The 17,184-nt window shown below is 42.3% G+C and overlaps 1 protein-coding gene across 1 annotated transcript in view; it reads right to left on the bottom strand.

Annotated features, from left to right (window-relative positions):
* Positions 1–17,184, bottom strand: part of LOC138266905 (polyamine-transporting ATPase 13A3-like) — a 228,487-nt gene that overhangs the window by 160,206 nt on the left and 51,097 nt on the right. Inside the window, exons 2-5 of the mRNA XM_069215643.1 lie at positions 15,531–15,612; positions 6,500–6,593; positions 4,568–4,741; positions 3,566–3,748 (exon numbers count right to left, since the gene is read on the bottom strand). Coding sequence (XP_069071744.1) covers positions 3,566–3,748; positions 4,568–4,741; positions 6,500–6,550 — 408 coding nt within the window. The 5' untranslated portion in view covers positions 6,551–6,593; positions 15,531–15,612. The remainder of the gene's footprint in view (positions 1–3,565; positions 3,749–4,567; positions 4,742–6,499; positions 6,594–15,530; positions 15,613–17,184) is intronic.

Raw genomic sequence — 17,184 nt, 5'->3', positions numbered from 1 at the left:
AGACAACAGACCTCTTAACGCTAACCCCAAGTCCATTTAAATTCCATGATAGCTCATAAAAGGCCTGAAGATTGACTCTGGTGCGGGAAAGGGGGGGTGCCATATCACTTGTGGGAGCCATTGTACTTGAGGAGGGATCTCAGAATAAGGGGGGGGGGGGGGCGCGACCCAGTGGGCACGTTTAAACATGAAGCAGGATGAGAACTTCTGTCGGCAAGACACTTTTCAACCACATTTCCAAGAACCAGCCACCATTTTTTCCTTCTGTTCCTTCCAGGAAACCCACAAATCTCAGATTGTTCCTGCGTGCCCGGTTTTCTGCATCCTCCAGCCTCCACATATCTTTGGTGTGGACCCTAGTCTCTGCAGTTTTCTTGCTGAGATTCTCGACTGTGTCTTCCAAATCCAATATCCGCGTTTCCGCCGAGGTGACCCTTTCTACCACGCTCTGGAGATGTTGACGCAGGAGGGATACCTCAGAGCGTACCTCTCCCACTCGTCCCTCCAGCGCCTCTCTCAAGAATTGAATAGCCAACAGAATGGTGGCATTGTAACGCACCGCCGGGAAGGTCCGCAACCGGAGGCGCAGGGGTCAACACCTTTGTATAGTGGTCCATACACCACTTTCTGGGTGGCTTGGGTTCCTTCTCTCTCGCCATCCTAGTGTTTATGGCCTACGACCACCTCCTACCGCGGTCTGCCACAGACATCCAGGACCTCAGCCCATTCCTTTGTGGCACACTCTCCCCAGAAAAATCCCGGGGTGGGGGGGGGGGTGATTTTCCTGGCATGCCTCCCCTCCAATAGACGAGTCCCTCCAGACAGATGGGTGGGGGAGGGCAGACTTCACAATCCTCCACCAAAACACTTCCACTACTTGAACCCGTCACTGGCTACTCGTTGCCTCCTCGGGTCTGCCACTCCCACACGGGCCAATCACAGCTCCTGAGGGCCAGGTTAAGGTGCATCAATCTGTTGGCGCCAGTCTGTGCCTCACCGATCCAGCCCCTCAGCGGAGGGGGGGGGGGGAGCCTGTAAGGTACAGGAGTGGAGGGGGGGCACCCCCCCCCCCCTCAGTGCACAGTATCACCAACAATCACCCCCCACGCCTTACCGCAGACTTCCTGTCCCCCTCGCAGTGCTTCCTCCTGTGGGGGGGGGGGGGGAAGCGGGGAGGTCACCAGGGGCCCCTCTGTCACCCTCCCTCCACCTTTTCTGGCGCGACCTCGCCGGCGAAGCTCTGGGCAGCACCCCCTGGCACAACCTGGCTTATTACCCTTCACATGTCAATCTCTCCTCCTCCTGTCTCTTTCCTCGGGGGCTCCACTCCCAGGCCGGGCTTGGCACCTCCGGTCTGGGGCCTCACGCAACGGTGCAGGCCTGGTCAGGTGGCTGCGCAGGAAGCGAGGCAAGAGGCCGCCACACCGCCGCCCCGGCCGCTACTGCCCCACCGGGGACCAGCTGGGAGACAGCGAATCTCCCATCAGGATTTATTTGCCGAGGCCTGGACGGAGCTCTCTCAGGGCGCATCCGTCTTCGGTGCCATCTTGGCTCCGCTCCCACCTGGCTAGGACTCTTAAGCGGAAATTGCTGGCTCACCGTGACCCTTAGACCGGTGCATAAAGAGGACCACCGCCTGTGCGAAGCAGTCAACTCTTAAAGTGTTCCATATGCCATGGAGGGATACAACCAAAGTAAAACTGAGCACACAAAACACCAGACCACATAAACTGCACCAGAGTTTGATTCACACTATTTCTGAACTCAGCAGAAGGAGTGCTCTAAGCTGAGGGTGGGAGGAAATTATCTGGGAGTAGAGAGAGAGGATGGCAGGTATAGCATCTACAGGGTGGATTACACTCAAATAAAAAACTTCTATAACCACTGGATTGAGTAGGTTTTAGTGGAAGTGCATGATTGAAGTACTTTTTGTCTTGTAAAGACAAACACATGGAAGGACACTAAGACTACTGAGTTTGTTGGTTGATTGAGAGCGGAGCTCGAGCACCCAACGCTACCTATCAGAATTCTGTGACAGCTTGCCTTTGCTATCCTGAGAGTCCAGTGCAGAAATGCTCGTACAAGCCACAGGCTGCTGAGCCATAATAGGATAGGCCCCAGGACATAGCTACCTCAAACCCCACGGATGCGAACCAGGAACCCTTGATTGACCTGCTCCCATTCTCTTCCACCCACCACTGAACAAAGTCTGCCACTAGTGCATGTTTAAAGAATGAAAAAGATACGTGTTAATTAATGAATACTCAGCAATAAGACAAAAGGGAGACACAACAACTAGTAAGAAAGAAACAGCTGCACAAGAACACATCAGAATAGATTTGCCACCATTTTGTTGAATACATTTTAGAGGAGATATTGCTGGCACTTAAATACGCAGATCGAGGTACTCTACTGCTCACAGGATTTAATATTTTCACTTTGCCATTTCCTGGTGAGAAAAATAAAGTCTGTATGTCATTGTATAAAACTTAAGGTATAGGGGTTACACTAGCATTTGAGGCCCACGTTTGTCAGTTTATTTGATCAGTACCTTACTACTTATGTGTTTGTTCTGGAGTGCCCAAATTACCTTCACTTGCATTTTCCTCAAACTATTCACAGAATGTACCATTATTTAATAATTCTACCTTCTTGGCTGCTAACTCCAACAGAGGACATACACAAATCATACTTTGTACAACGGGCTCAATGTTAGACTTCTTATTTACAAGTCCAGCAGTCGATTATTAATGGCAGAGAATTATAGCACACTAAAGGGTAACAATAGTGAGAGATATGGTGGACAGGAGCCCTCCAACATATACCTTACTCGAGTCAGGTGAGGGTACCCAATTCTCTTCTGAGGTACTAAATGATGAAACCAGGACAGGACTAAATCTACAAATTCGGTCACCCCAAGATGTGCCCTTCAGGTATTTCTATATTCCTAATTTGGTATTAGCGATATGTAGGGAATTCAGAGTTCCATGGCATGTTGTGTTGGAATATTTTGATCAAGCCAGGTCCTCTTATATTCAAGATAAGAAAGTATGTAGAATAACAAAGTTTTGTTTCCTGAGGGATTTGAGTTGCTGAAGCAAACAGAATTATGATGTCCCCTACATTTGTTTCCTCACACTCCCCTTGCGTCAAGTCAAAACGGCTAAGGTAGGAGTGCTCACAAAAAGCTCATGAATGGATATTAGGTTGGATGTACAATGGAACTAGCCGTTTTCCCAAAAGCAAACAATTTCATCCTACAACTTTCAGAAGAATGTAGAATACAGCTAAAAAATATGTATTTTTTAAAGACCGCTCTTTTAGGACTGCTGCTAAAAAAAACACCATCTTTATCAAACAGTTCGCAGATCAATAATAGATTAAAACAAATAAGTGTTCATGGCAGTCAAGCACTGACAAGAAGAGACAGTTACTTCTACACATATGCACAGTAGTGGGTAGTGTCTAAATTTCCATTGGTTGTCCCCAACACAACTTTCCTGTGCAGAGAGAATGCTAGAGGACACAGAACCGGCTTGCGATGGGAATATGAAAGGCTACTCACCTCTTTCAACTCCACCGCAAGTGAATTTGACAGCAGGCCCTCCTCACACTCACGTTCCTCCTCCGTCTCAGAGGATGACGGGTGGGGTTCCTTGCTCTCCGTGGGCTGAGGAAAGCCCAAAGGGTCACATCCTGGGGCTGTCAGAGTGCGCACCCTCACGCGGAACCAGGTCCGAAACTCATCCTGCAAGACAAAGAGGCAACTGAATTCAAAGCTACAGTCCAATGTTAAGGACATCTTTGTACAGGAAGTTAAGCCAAAACTGAAAGTTTTGTATAGACTGCAACAGATGCAGTGCTAGTGACAAGGAGCCCTCCTTTCCTCTGTTCCAGTCACACTCAGATCTTTGCAATGGTCTAAGTAGAAGAGTTCATAAGGCTTTGTATATGCAGGAGCTATACATTCTCTCTTTCCTCTTTAAGCTTCAGTTCAGTAAGAAACCCGTCAGAAAGAGAAGTGCCAGAGGCAGGGTCCATAGAGACTGTCTTAAAATGGCACTGTCCCAAGAGTCACACTGTCAGCTTTACTTTAACTTGCCCAAAAATCCTAAGAAATATCCTAAAATGACTCATTGTGGCCGACAAGAGAAGTGCTAGCTCTCAAGCACTGTACCAAACCGCGTACACAAAGCAGTCATTAGGTGTCACTGAGGCCAGGGCCGTAATCTGTACAATCTGTGAACCTGTTGCAGAGAGATCCCACTGACTGCCCTAACCACTGAAACTTCTGCAGACACTTTCAATGCCATATTCAGGTTATCAACCTAACACCTGAATTTAGATGCAGGAGATGCACAGGCAAACACACCAAATGCAGTAAGAACATCAACTCAGTGTGTGGCATGCCACAAAATTAAGCATACAACCATTGAGCCAGACCTTTACTTCTGTTTTTCGTCACATATCATCTGCTTTAAATGATTCAACTACCTGTATGGCAATTATGAGTCTCTAACCTTAAAACCACAACTGCCAACACAACCCTAAAAACCATTCCTCTCACCGTGGTCCTCAAGAGCACCACCCAGGCATCCCTCAGCACAACCTTGCGGCATGTCCACTTCACACTCCATCCCGGCAGCCAGTAGAGGAAGAGGAGGAGGAAACCTCCAGAGCACAGTGTCCCCAGGCACACCAGGCCGATCTTCCAGCGGCAGGGGCTGTATCCAGTGATTTCCTGGGGAAGTAGAGAGTCTGTGTGTTAATGGACATAAAATGCAGATGGTTTAACTTTCCTCTCACTGTCCCGTAAGGCATTCGCTCCCCATGTACAGGCCTGCAGGTCTCTAATCTAGCATTGTAGGGCAATCCTGATTATATAAAGCTCCCTAAGCCATAAAGCTCTTACGCTTCAACTATTTAGAATTTAAGTAACACCTTTCAACATGGTGTTTTCCCAGTTGTGCAACCAATCTGAAGCATGCACCAGATTTAATGCAGTGACGTCAGAAATTGTATGTGTTAAATGACCTTCAAGATGCTTTACTTGACTAGCATCTGAAGTGGGTATGCAACTCGTCAAAAGAAAATGGCACCACAGACTAGCAGAAGAGACTAAAAACAAGGTATGCCTGTGGTTTGGGTGTTTGGTCAAGATAGGTTCATATAGTCCAAACTCTATTCTTTACAGAGACCATCCTCAAGCCTTCTCAACATGCATTTGTAACTCTGTGTGCTTTTCCTCGTTCATGATGTTATTTTACAAAAAGTAGTTGTATTACTATGTATTCTTCAGAGCAAGCCATGTCCAGGATGTTTCGGTATGTTGCAATTTTCAAGGCCTTTTTTTAGGCTTGAATTAAAGAGCTTTTTACTCACTGAATGTGTTATAGTTTGTTAAATTACATAAATGCTCTGCCATCACTTTAATTTCCCATGCACACATTTTATTAATATGCAGCAAATCAAGCTTTTACTAGATGTATCTTATTTCATGTATTTTGTGTATTTGAAAAGTGATTGGTTGAAAATAATATATCTTTTCTAATCCAACCCTATTCGTTTATGTCTCCATAACGGACTGCTTGGCTTTCCCCTATAAAATATATATTTTTTTGGCTATATGCCAGTTTTTTTGCACATTATTTGGAGGCCGACTATATTGGTCCTCTTAGTTAACTATGCTTTGGTTCTGGCTGCTACTTGCTTTAGAGATTGCCCTTATGTTAATTTGCTTGCATTATTTTAATTTGAGTTATTATGATTTTGGATTCTCAATGATTTAACTAAAGACTTTTTGCCTTCAGCGAATATCTTAATTTAGAATTAACCTTTATGGTTTTGACTGGATTTCTTGACTTTTAGACAGCCTCGATCCTACTCCATGACCCTCTTAATTGTTTTAATTAGAGGGTAAAAAACCACAATCTGTACGTTTCTTAAGTATTAAATGCCCTACCTTGGAAACAGGCGTTTTGTTCCTATCTTCAGTCTACATCAGGCTCTTCACGAACAACTTTACTGGTGGAGACTTTCTCTTCTATCAGAAAACAGCTTTTACAACCTAAAATGAGGACATCCCAAAAAATATGCATTTCTTTTGTAACCGGACTAATCCCGAGCCTTGGTTTCCTTGCAATCAAAATGACTAAAGCCCACATAATGGCTCCTTGCCCGGAAGCACTGAAACAACTAAGTGCTGCTATTAGGCAGCACAAGAGGGCTAATTAAGATGCATGTGTTTGGTGGACCACTGTCCTACTGCTGAAATTAACTATTCCCACTGAGTCCAGGACAACAAAGTGATGTGTTCAGGTAGACAAAAAGGGTCCAGGGTCTCACCAACAATTGAATCCAACTCAGTGTTGATCTAGGGATGTTCTAGTAATGAAGATCGAACATCTCAGAATATAATGCTTATGCCTAGACTGGATAGCTCTGCCTGTTGCTAAAAGTGTCTACGATTCTCCACAATAGCACTTCTCCTTAAACTCACCATCTCCTCCTCTTCCTCAGCATTGACATATTTCTTGGTCGTTCTCTCCATGTTTCCTTCCTGTGAGTCACTGTCCTACCCCACCTCCAGGCTCCTGCAGCAAGAAGAGATAGACAAGAGAGAAGTGAAGGAACATGAACAAGAACGAGATGAAGGAAGTAAGGAAGAGATGTACAGAAGATGCCAAAGAGTAGAGAACAATGCGGAGACAGTGGATTGAAAGAAGTGAAGAGCAGAAGGACAGAGAATGACATTGGTGTGAAATACATAGGCGAACGGGATTACATGAACAGGAGTGGAAAGAAGTAGGAGTAACAAAGAGGGGCGAGGAGAACACAAACAAACTAAAGAGTGTGGGAGAATATAAAACTGGACCAATTAAAAAAGGCTACAGAAAAAACTGAAGTTCTGAGAAATTAAAAAATGGACAGTCAAATCTTGTCCATAATTTTCAGGAGTACACAAAAACCGAAACGCATAACCTAGTAGAATTTCTTCACAATTATTATTTGCAGGTGGATTTTAAGTAAACTAAGTACATTAACAGATGTGCAACAATGTAGCCATCAAAGTTTGTTAGTCCTGCATTGCACCCAATAACAAAATACAAATATATAGGTATCATCACGCCTAAATTACATTATAGTCCAATAATAAAGCCAAAAGGATGCATGGTATAGTTTACTGTATTTTAAATCTATGAGCACAGACATCACATTCAAATAAATATCCTTTAAAAATGCAAGAAGGGACAGATATATATACTTTTAACTTCAAATTTAAGAATAAAGGCAGAAGCATTTTTTTCTAAAATTTAGTGACACCAAGTTATTGCACATCTGACGGATTATTTATTTGTAACATTGTGCTAGATTAGCTATTAATTCTCCAAGGGACTGTGGCTCAGCTGCAATAAACTTATACAACACAAGTTTCTTGACAAATGAAAATATTTAATACATAACTCTATGCAAACCAAAGTCACATGAAGGTGAGCTACGTCAAGAGCATTAAATCACAAACATAGAACCATAAAGCTTTTAGGAAACAATGACGTCAAACTTAAGAAACTTCTGCAATCAAAAGTAGAAATAGAGGAAATTTCTGATGAGAATTGTATAATCATATTTGATTCTGTACTAAGGGAAGTTGAATTAAGAATAAGATAAAGATTTTAATCCTTCATAAAGCAGTTCCTGCAAAGCATGTTTTGGATATTGAGATATGAAAGAAAGCGACAGAGCACCTGGAGTTTTAAACATTTAAAGCATTGTTACCTTGAGAAGGACTAAAGAATAAGTAAAAGAATTTCAAGTGTTATTTGAAAAAAAGGTTTTATTCCATCTCAAAGGAAAAGAAACAAAATTGATTTGAGAATAATTTAGGACTATGCACAACAATTATCTCGGAGCTCCCTCCAAGAATGTGTTACTTGAATGCATCAAAACTACTAAAGATTTGATTAACTTCAACATTTTATAGTGTGCAATATAATGCTCAAATGGAATTTCATTATGCTTATGTTTTGCACACTTATGACCGACATTATGCTAGTACTGCTTCACTTTTGGGCCTCACCATGAAAGACAAGCAAAAACATGCCTTGTTCACCCTTAACACACAACTGTGATTGTGCTGGTCATAACTTGTGCAGGCTTTTTGGTCAATATTAAAACCTAAGATTTTTTTGCTGCATAAGGAGCACATCACAATTTGTTTTTTTTATTCTTTTGGGTAGCAAATATATTTGCCCCAAGTGTTCATTCGAAATGCACTTATCTAAGTTATTTTCCCCACTTGGTGTTTTAATGCAGTTTATTTTGCCATTGTTCTCTGCCTTTCCAATGCTTCATGAGTGCTAAAATTATCTTTTTTAAAGACCTCTGGATTAGACATCTTCAAGACCATCAGCAACAGCTCAGTATTAGCCTTATTTCTCAACAAAAGTAACTGAATTCTCTGCACAAAATCAAATGGTAGTAAGTTACATACATTCTCCACTGCATCTATTTGTGGTCTCCATAGCACAGCCGTAGTATCTGTTGGTTTCTCAATACAACTAGCCCATCTAGTAAACTCATCAGTGTTTCCCAAGACAGAAAGAAGTCAGTCGATATAATGCATTGTTTCTTTAGCTAATAAGCTTAACACAAAAGCAAATCTGTCCAGATCATATTTTCTTAGTGCCCAATCCAGCACTACTGTTTGGCACTAAAATAGTGGGTTGTATTGCAATATTCAGAGAAGACTGGAAACTCCATTTGTGTCCCAAGAAGCCGGCATTTGTGTTTTGTCTTCCCAGATAAAGTCACTGAAAGCTATTTCAATCCTTTCACCATGTATGATGATTGTTGCAAGTGGCTTGAATAATTCATGTAGCATTTTTGTTTTTTTTAAAACAGTTGATTTCCAAAAGGTAAATTATCGATATGGATATATAAACATATTTTACAATAAGGGAATTTATGCAGAGGCTGAATTTGAGTATTTTAAGTAGGTTGTAAACAACTACTACACCCACAATCTTTCAATCAAGTCCAACCTACCAAAGCGTTTACCACAAAGCATTTCAGTGCCCGGCCAGGGTTGCAGGGTACAACAATACAACAAGCTCACATACTTCAGTAGAACAGGAAATTAAGATTCCACTCCCACTGACACCAAGATGTTTAACACTACACTTGCCTTAAAGCTGGAGCTGTTGCATCCCAAAACGCTGACAGATTTCAGAGTTTGTACATCGTCTTTTAATAACAATCTAGACACGAGCTTCCACTCGCGGATGGTATTAATGTGAGCAGTTAATATCTTAAATGGATACATAATTGATTGAAAACACAACGAATATGAATGGTCAAAAAATAATTAATTTGTTATTCTGTTAAACACACAAAGCTGGTGAAACAGTTATTACACCGCATGTTATAATCTGCAATGAAAATATCAAAACGGTAACGGAGAACCAAATGGTACCTCACCAATCAGGAGTTCATTAACAAAAAGACTCAAAATTCAGTATGCAAAGTTTATGGACACCTGCCACTCTGACCAGACGTAAGTCCAGTTATATTATTTGACAGAAGGATACTGGATTCATTTAGAACACAAACCCAGCAGTCTAGGAGGAAAGTGATCGCTAATTTTGGTTAAAAGTTCCAGAAATCTATCAAATTCAAACAAAGTTTAGGTTACTTAAAATGACAGTGCTTTAAAGTGTAAGGTATTGTGGCACTGTCCCACCAAGGACACGCAAGCAATGGCACAAGGATTTAACAGTGGTAGTTTCAGGCTTCAATCAATCAAGTTTTTAGCCACAGCAGCATGTGTTTCGCTCCAGCAATATTGGCGCTTAGCTTTGGCAAGGAAAATATTCCAATTGTTATGAAATGTTGGTGGTATTTTCAAAGAAAAGTATTTATTTTCATTTTGCTGCCATATACTGAAGTTTACCGGGCAGGTTTGTACTTCCAATACATAATTCTAAACCAGTTCCTCTACTAGTCATGCGTGTATGTGGTTCTTTTGTTGACTGTTGGAAACTGGTCTCTGAAAGTTCAACTATAGGTTTTAATGTACATGAAATGTTACCTTCTTGGGTTTAGTTTTGTGTTTTTTTAAGTGGTTCCTTTACATATAAATTGAATATTTAACGAGACAAACAGAATTACTGGCCCGCCAGATTCACTCTACAGTACACACGAAATCTAGAGGTACAGTAATTTCAGAGAGACTGGAATTCCCATATATCTTTTGTACCTTGACTAAATATACTATAGAGACAGCAGGGTTCTCTGAATAAAGGGGGCGGTCGAGAATATTGACAGTGCTTCCTAATTATGGCCCCAGTAACAGTAAGAATGCCTTTTCACCACAGTTCTACTTTTGACAAGGGTGACCAAGTCATATGGGGCGATTTCAATACCACCCTAGGTCAATCGAGGGACTGCTCATCAGACTTGTTCGACGGCAAAGGACCACTGAACTGCACTTCAGATTCCAATCTGGTAAACGTGTGGAGGAATTATCACGGTGCAAAGTGAGCTAGATAAACATTCTACTCTCCATGAGCTTCAATCCCATTCTAGTGTGGATGTTCCATACACCCATGTTCCCCATTAGCTTCACAATGAAATAGGTGCACGAACTTTTTGATCATACTCTGGAGTCTTTAGAAATACACTGCATTATCACACTACCACAGCAACCACAGGAATGGGAAGTGGAAAGAAACAGCTTTACTTAATCCCAAAATCAGGGCAACAACACCCAACAACCATTATTTTTTGGACAATGCCAAATGAGAAGCAGAGTGCGACATGGTCTGGGATGCAGTGAAGGATGTAATTAGATGTAGGTTTCTCGTGCTTCTCACTTTATTAAGTCACACTAAGAAAAATAAGCATTAGAGAAACGGGTAACTCAGCTCTCAGTAAGGTACAAAGTCTTCTGGATTTTGTGCAAACCCCATTTCAGAAAGTTAGATGTGAGGGATAAGTGGGCAGATTGCTTGGTCACAAAATACAAAAAACGAAAACTTATTATATAGGGCGTATCAATGGTATTGACAGGATTCAATTCAACAGTGACCAGGGTATCGCTCAGTTGTTCAGTTTGTATTATTCTCTTCTTTATAGTTCACGGAGTTGAGTTTCGTGTGCTCAAGGTAGAGTCTTATCTGATGTACATTTTCTGTGGCTTGACCCAGCAATAACACAAGATCTAGACAGGTAAATATATCCCCAGTTAAGGGGAAGTAAGTAGTAGAAAAAAAACCACAGCACTTGATGGTTTTTCTACTTTGTTTTAGATAACATACATTGAACTCTTCACTAAACCAGTGTTGAAAGTAGTTCCCTAGGTTGACGTCTGGGTTGATTATCCCCTACTATTGGGGTCTCTGCACTGACTGGGTGTCTTCAAGATGTGGGTCACACCAGCCGACCGCTTTACTAACAACGATTCAAAAATTCTGTTATCCATACTTGACATCTGGCAAAAACATCACCTTTGCGTATCAATCCAGTTTTATTTGTAATAAAACTACCCATAACAATATGAGATCCGCAATAACCATGATGGCACATACAGGTAATTCTTCTCTTAACAAAAGCAAAAAAGGCATGTGATCCGGTGGAGTGGAGTTACCTATTTAAGATCCTGGACATAAAAATAAAAGCAACTTTTAAGTGGTTGCAGGTAAAAAATAAAAATCAATAACCAACTTTCTCCAATGACTACATTCATAAGGGGGAGGAGGCAAGACTGCCCGATCTCCCCTTTATTATTTGCTGTTCCAGTGCTTTAGGGTTATTCAGGGCATAAAACGGAGGCAGGTCATCACAAAGTGATTCTATTTGTTTATGACATCCTTTGTTTCGTCTCGGACCCTAGGCATTTCTTATCAAGTCTCATCTCCCTGCCTGAAGTCTTCTCATGGAGCTCAGTAGTCAAATTAAATCACACTAAATCAAACAGCAGAGGTCTCAACGTTGCTGTCCAACCTAGCTCTCATTGCTTCCAGAGCTGTGATCTATGGTGGACCAGAGGGCTGAATGAATATTTAGAAGCAAATATACCAGTTAAGAAAATAAAACTGGAAGTTGTCTTTACAGACCTATATTGATGGAGAGACAAGACAAATTCCTGGTTCAGTGGGAGAGCATGCCTAAAATGAGCTTCTTCCTAGACTACTTAATGTATGTGACTCATGTTCCCTCACTGAGGAGCCCAAAAACTTGAAGAAAGATATACACTAAACATTAGAAGCAATCCTATGGGATAGCACAAACAGGGAATTTCATACGAGCAACACAGTTAGGCTCAGCATTGGAGGAAGAGAACTCACGTTTTCCCCCCTCTGGATCAGGAGTGCTTCAACATTCCAACATGTCCTGTGGCTCCCAAACCAGTATCAGAATGGCCAACCCCCTGAACATTACTACTACTCCTGGTTTGTGGTACTCAGGGAGCCAAATCTCACCACATATTTCTCCTCACTAATAAGTGTTGCTTACAACCCAGATTTCTTGACGGGTGACAGATTTAAATTATGGAGGATGGAAGGTGCACTAGTGCCAGGTGACCCCTGGAAATGGGATGTGGCGGAATCAAAAATCTTGCAATCTCCAGTTTCATTTGGGGCCCAAAACATGTTAAAAAAACCGGGCAGGACTTCCAGCAACAAGAGATGGGATTGGGAAAACTGACTTTCAAGAAAGATCTATTAAAAAAAGGTAGCACCAAGGATCGGAATATCCTTTCAATATAGGACATTAACATCCTTAGGTCCACCACGAAAACATACACTCTGAGACCAAAGGAACAGAATTAGAAATTGAGATTCCTAAAGATTCTTGGTTAATAATTTTATTAGGGACAATGCAGTGTTATGAAAGGAGTAAAGGATGTCAAATATGGGCTTCTTTTTTGTGACAAACCAATGTCATGAGTTTCAGGAAAAGAGATTGAGTTTCAGGAAAAGAGAGTAAGTCTTTATACGTGGTCCATTCAAAAACAGTGGTTTGTCAAAATAATTGTGGTTCCCCCCACTCCAAGGCATTAGTCATAACATTCATCTGAAGAACCTGGAGCTTGTTCTTGAGCTGAATACCACAGGCCCCTAGTGCCCATGGCACCCTGCCTCCATCAAGTCAGAGCAACAGGAAGATATGTGCCCTGAGACCTCAAGTATGGCCCAGACTCTAAGGGAGGGTAGCAAAGATTGCACCCTGTGATCCAATGCTTCATCTCGCCAGTGTAACAAGCTTTGCTGAATTTAAAATGTCAACTTGCCACTATACCATTTACATTCCAAAAGAGTGACAAGAGCTAGGCCAACCAGTCACACTGAATTTGTGAAAATACTGATACAAGTGAATCTTGTTTAAGGTTCTGTAGTAACCAACCTCCCACAATGTTTACTGTATCTGGGTCGGCATGGTGGTGCAAAGGGCTCATGATGGTCCCTTAACCAAAAAGAAGCAGTGGCTTGGTTGCCAAATCTCTTGCAAGGGCTAAACACAGGATGCGGAAGAAAGGAAGGTAGCAATCAGCTTTTTTTCAGTAGAGATTAGTAGCCAGGCTCTAGGCCACAGTCTGTCACGATTCTGTTTACCTTGGGCCACATGTGGGCTTATATAAACTGAAAAGGTGAACATAGATTACTTCCCTGATCCATTGAAGTCTTTGTTAATCTGAATAAGCACACAATTATCTGATGATAGACAGCGCAATGTAGAGTTAGTGGAGCGGTGACAGGATCAGCACAAGAATTTCATTTTGGTTTAGACTTTGCTGGTTGCTGTTTCCCCTTTGACCAGTCTCAACAATAACCACCCAAAACTGAGGATGCATGAATATCATACAATCCTACATATAAAGGACTTGCACCACCCCATTACCAAACAACTGCCATCAACTGTTCACTGGGTCATGGGCGGAACGTGAGGTTAGTCACCCAGGCTCAAAGGCAGTTCATTCTGGGTGGATCCTGACAGTAGCAAAGCAGAGTTTTCTGCTTGAGAGCAACTTATACAATGGGTATTTACAGCATCAGCTAAGCGAATGGTCTCACCGGTCTGGCTCAAAGGAAAACAAACCGGATGAGTAAGAAATGTTACACAAGCCTCAAATATGCTTGCTATGAAGATGAAAAAATTAATCTGTCCATGGGACTAGCACAAGTCATGGCACAAGCATGGCATGGCACTAGCGCAAGTCATGGCACAAGCATGGCATGGCACTAGCACAAATCATGGCACAAGCATGGCATGGCACTAGCGCAAATCATGGCACAAGCATGGCATGGCACTAGCACAAGTCATGGCATAGGGATGGCACTAGCGCAAGTCATGGCACAGGGATGGCATGGCACTAGTGCAAGTCATGGTACAAGCAGGGCATGGCACTAGCACAAGTCATGGCACAGGCATGGCACTAGCACAAGTCATGGCACTACCGCAAGTCATGGCACAGGCATGGCACTAGCGCAAGTCATGGCACAAGCATGGCATGGCACTAGCGCAAGTCATGGTACAAGCAGGGCATGGCACTAGCGCAAGTCATGGCACAGGCATAGCACTAGCGCAAGTCATGGCACAGGCATGGCATGGCACTAGCGCAAGTCATGGTACAAGCAGGGCATGGCACTAGCGCAAGTCATGGCACAGCCATGGCACTAGCTCAAGTCATGGTGGACGAGGTTCAGAACAGGCGTTACATAATAGCAGGAGGTATATGAAATAAATGTAGGAACGGCAAAGGTTATGGAGATAGTCACAGCTGAGTAAATAACTCTACTCAATCTGATTTGGGCAAGTAGGGAGGATTGTGCATGTGACAAGAACATGTTGCATGAACTCTAAACAAAAGTAACATCTCAGTAGGGCAGATGACAGAGTACGAAGGAAAATACGGACATGACAAGGACACATTGCTTGCACTCCAAGTAACAGATCAGCAGAGCGGGTGATTGAGTAAGAACACTGTTGTGACGAAGACATGTTGTTAAACTTTAACGAAGGAGACACGGAGAAAACTAGGAGACAAAGAGGTCGTAAGGATATAAAACACAGCTGTTGGAGTAGGTGTGGAGAGCTTGTGATTTGAAGAAAGGCATCGTCCTGGGTGGAGTCGAGCAGACGAAGGTTCGCCTGCCAGACAAAGGATAATGATCTTTATGTTGCTATCGTTGTCGTGTTTGCGTGCCGCCTGTAAATCAAAGCTAAGTAAAACGTATTGAATGAACATTCATGGTGTTATGGGTATATTTTCTTAATCAAGGGACTGGGCAAAAGGTAATTTAACATAGGGAGACAAATTAGTGCAAGCCCTGGACTCCAAGAGAACAGGATTGACAGGACAAGGTTCAAAGGGCTGTTTTGGTTTCCTATGCAAGACCACACACATCTAATCCCAAGGGCGTGTTCAAAACTGAAAAATGCGAGCACCCATACTGTGGAATCCACCCTAGCCTCTCTGACTCCTCCCAACCTTTGCAAATCAAACAGGAAGCAAGGCAAGGAATACTTACGGCAGGTCTTGTCAGTATGTCAGCTGAAGGGACCTCGGTCCACCGTCCACACCCTTTGCAGATGGGTCAGCGTATTTAGGAGCTGCAAGACAGAACAAGAAAGATAAAAAGGCTGCCTGGATTGCTACGTACAGGTACCACAACGTGGGAACACTGTTTTTTTTTTTTGTTAAAAAAAAAAAAAAAGCCCAACAGGTTCCATTCACCTGAAAATTGGACCATGCCCGAAATCAAAACATACTCAACCAATTGCCACCCCCCCTTGTTTAGTGGCCCTCACGTAACGTACCACCTTCAGTCTCAACCACAATATGATCGCTATGTTAATTTGGATCTTAGAGAGTATTATGATCACCTAATAAAGTAGATTTTCGCTAAGTGAGGACCCATTTTTACAATCCTTGAAGCTTTGAGAAAAAAACATGGTACGTGCATTTTCCAAAGCAGAAATGAATGTCAACAATTTGCAGTCAGAGCAGAAGAGTGTTCCACAGATAAGCACTCGAATACAAGAACTGCCGACATGCATGTTTTTTCGTGATTATAGTAGTTCTTTGAAAAGTAATTGCTTTGATAAATGAATGCTGTAGCACAGAATTAATTTCTGAAACGTTTGGGAAATAAATAAGGGGTGCAGGTCGTAAAGAGCTCAATGAATTATTCAGAGGACTTGGAACCATAACTTCCTGGCCACTGGTCAACTGTAAAAGGAGCACAGGGAACCAGAAGCTAAGAGTCAACAACTACCAGGAAAAAGGTTCTGTAGACATTCTGTATGGACCAACAAGCCTATCAAATCAAGCAGCATTCTAACACAAACACATTAGACCATTACTTCTCAAGTTCATTTTGTTACTCCAAGAGAATTTCTCATGACCATCCTGAGGCTTTGTAAACTGTGAACGGATATTTGGCCTATTCTGGAAGGCTGTTCCACGCAGAAATGGAAAAGTCCTTTTTAAGAATTGACTAAGGACTCTAAAATAAAAATCTAGTTGTGGTCTCCGAAACTGCCTAAAGAGATCCAACATTTCCTACCCCCACCCCCACTAAGTTACTCAGACATGCACATGTTAGTTGATTTTCATTTAACACTAAAAAAACCCTACTCAAAAGCTGCAGCTGATCAAACCATAAAAAGATTCTATTATAACTCAACAAAACATGATTAACAAAATGGATATATTGAACAATGGTTCAATCCAAGCTCAAAAACTAAACCCACAGGTCCTTAATCCACTGGGAGTCAAGCGCATGCAACATGAAGCCAGCTGTTTCACAAAAGAAGACAGGAGAACAATTAAAAACTTCTCCCAATGCAACATATTTCAGAACGATTGTATAAAAACTTAAGTACTTGTGCAACCTTGCCCTTTTCCAATTTCTCTGACAAGCTCTGCATTTTCCCCACTTGATCTCAACATGTTTGAGCACCACAGGAGGAGGTCCATGTTTATTTCACCAGCAGGGGAAAATCAGCATTCCTAGGGTGACTTTGCAAACTTAATTTCCGATAAGACAGTACATAAAAGGAACGTCACTTGACCACCTGTCAGGAAAGGTCCTTCACCCCAGATTATCCCAAGATACTGCTAGACCGGAGGAAGATCCTGCCTGCCAGAGATGCTGCTGCCCTATTGAACTTTCTACTGAA

This window comes from Pleurodeles waltl, chromosome 12, assembly GCF_031143425.1.
Source record: "Pleurodeles waltl isolate 20211129_DDA chromosome 12, aPleWal1.hap1.20221129, whole genome shotgun sequence".
Lineage (NCBI taxonomy): Eukaryota > Metazoa > Chordata > Amphibia > Caudata > Salamandridae > Pleurodeles > Pleurodeles waltl.
This window is presented reverse-complemented; position numbering and strand designations above follow the sequence as displayed.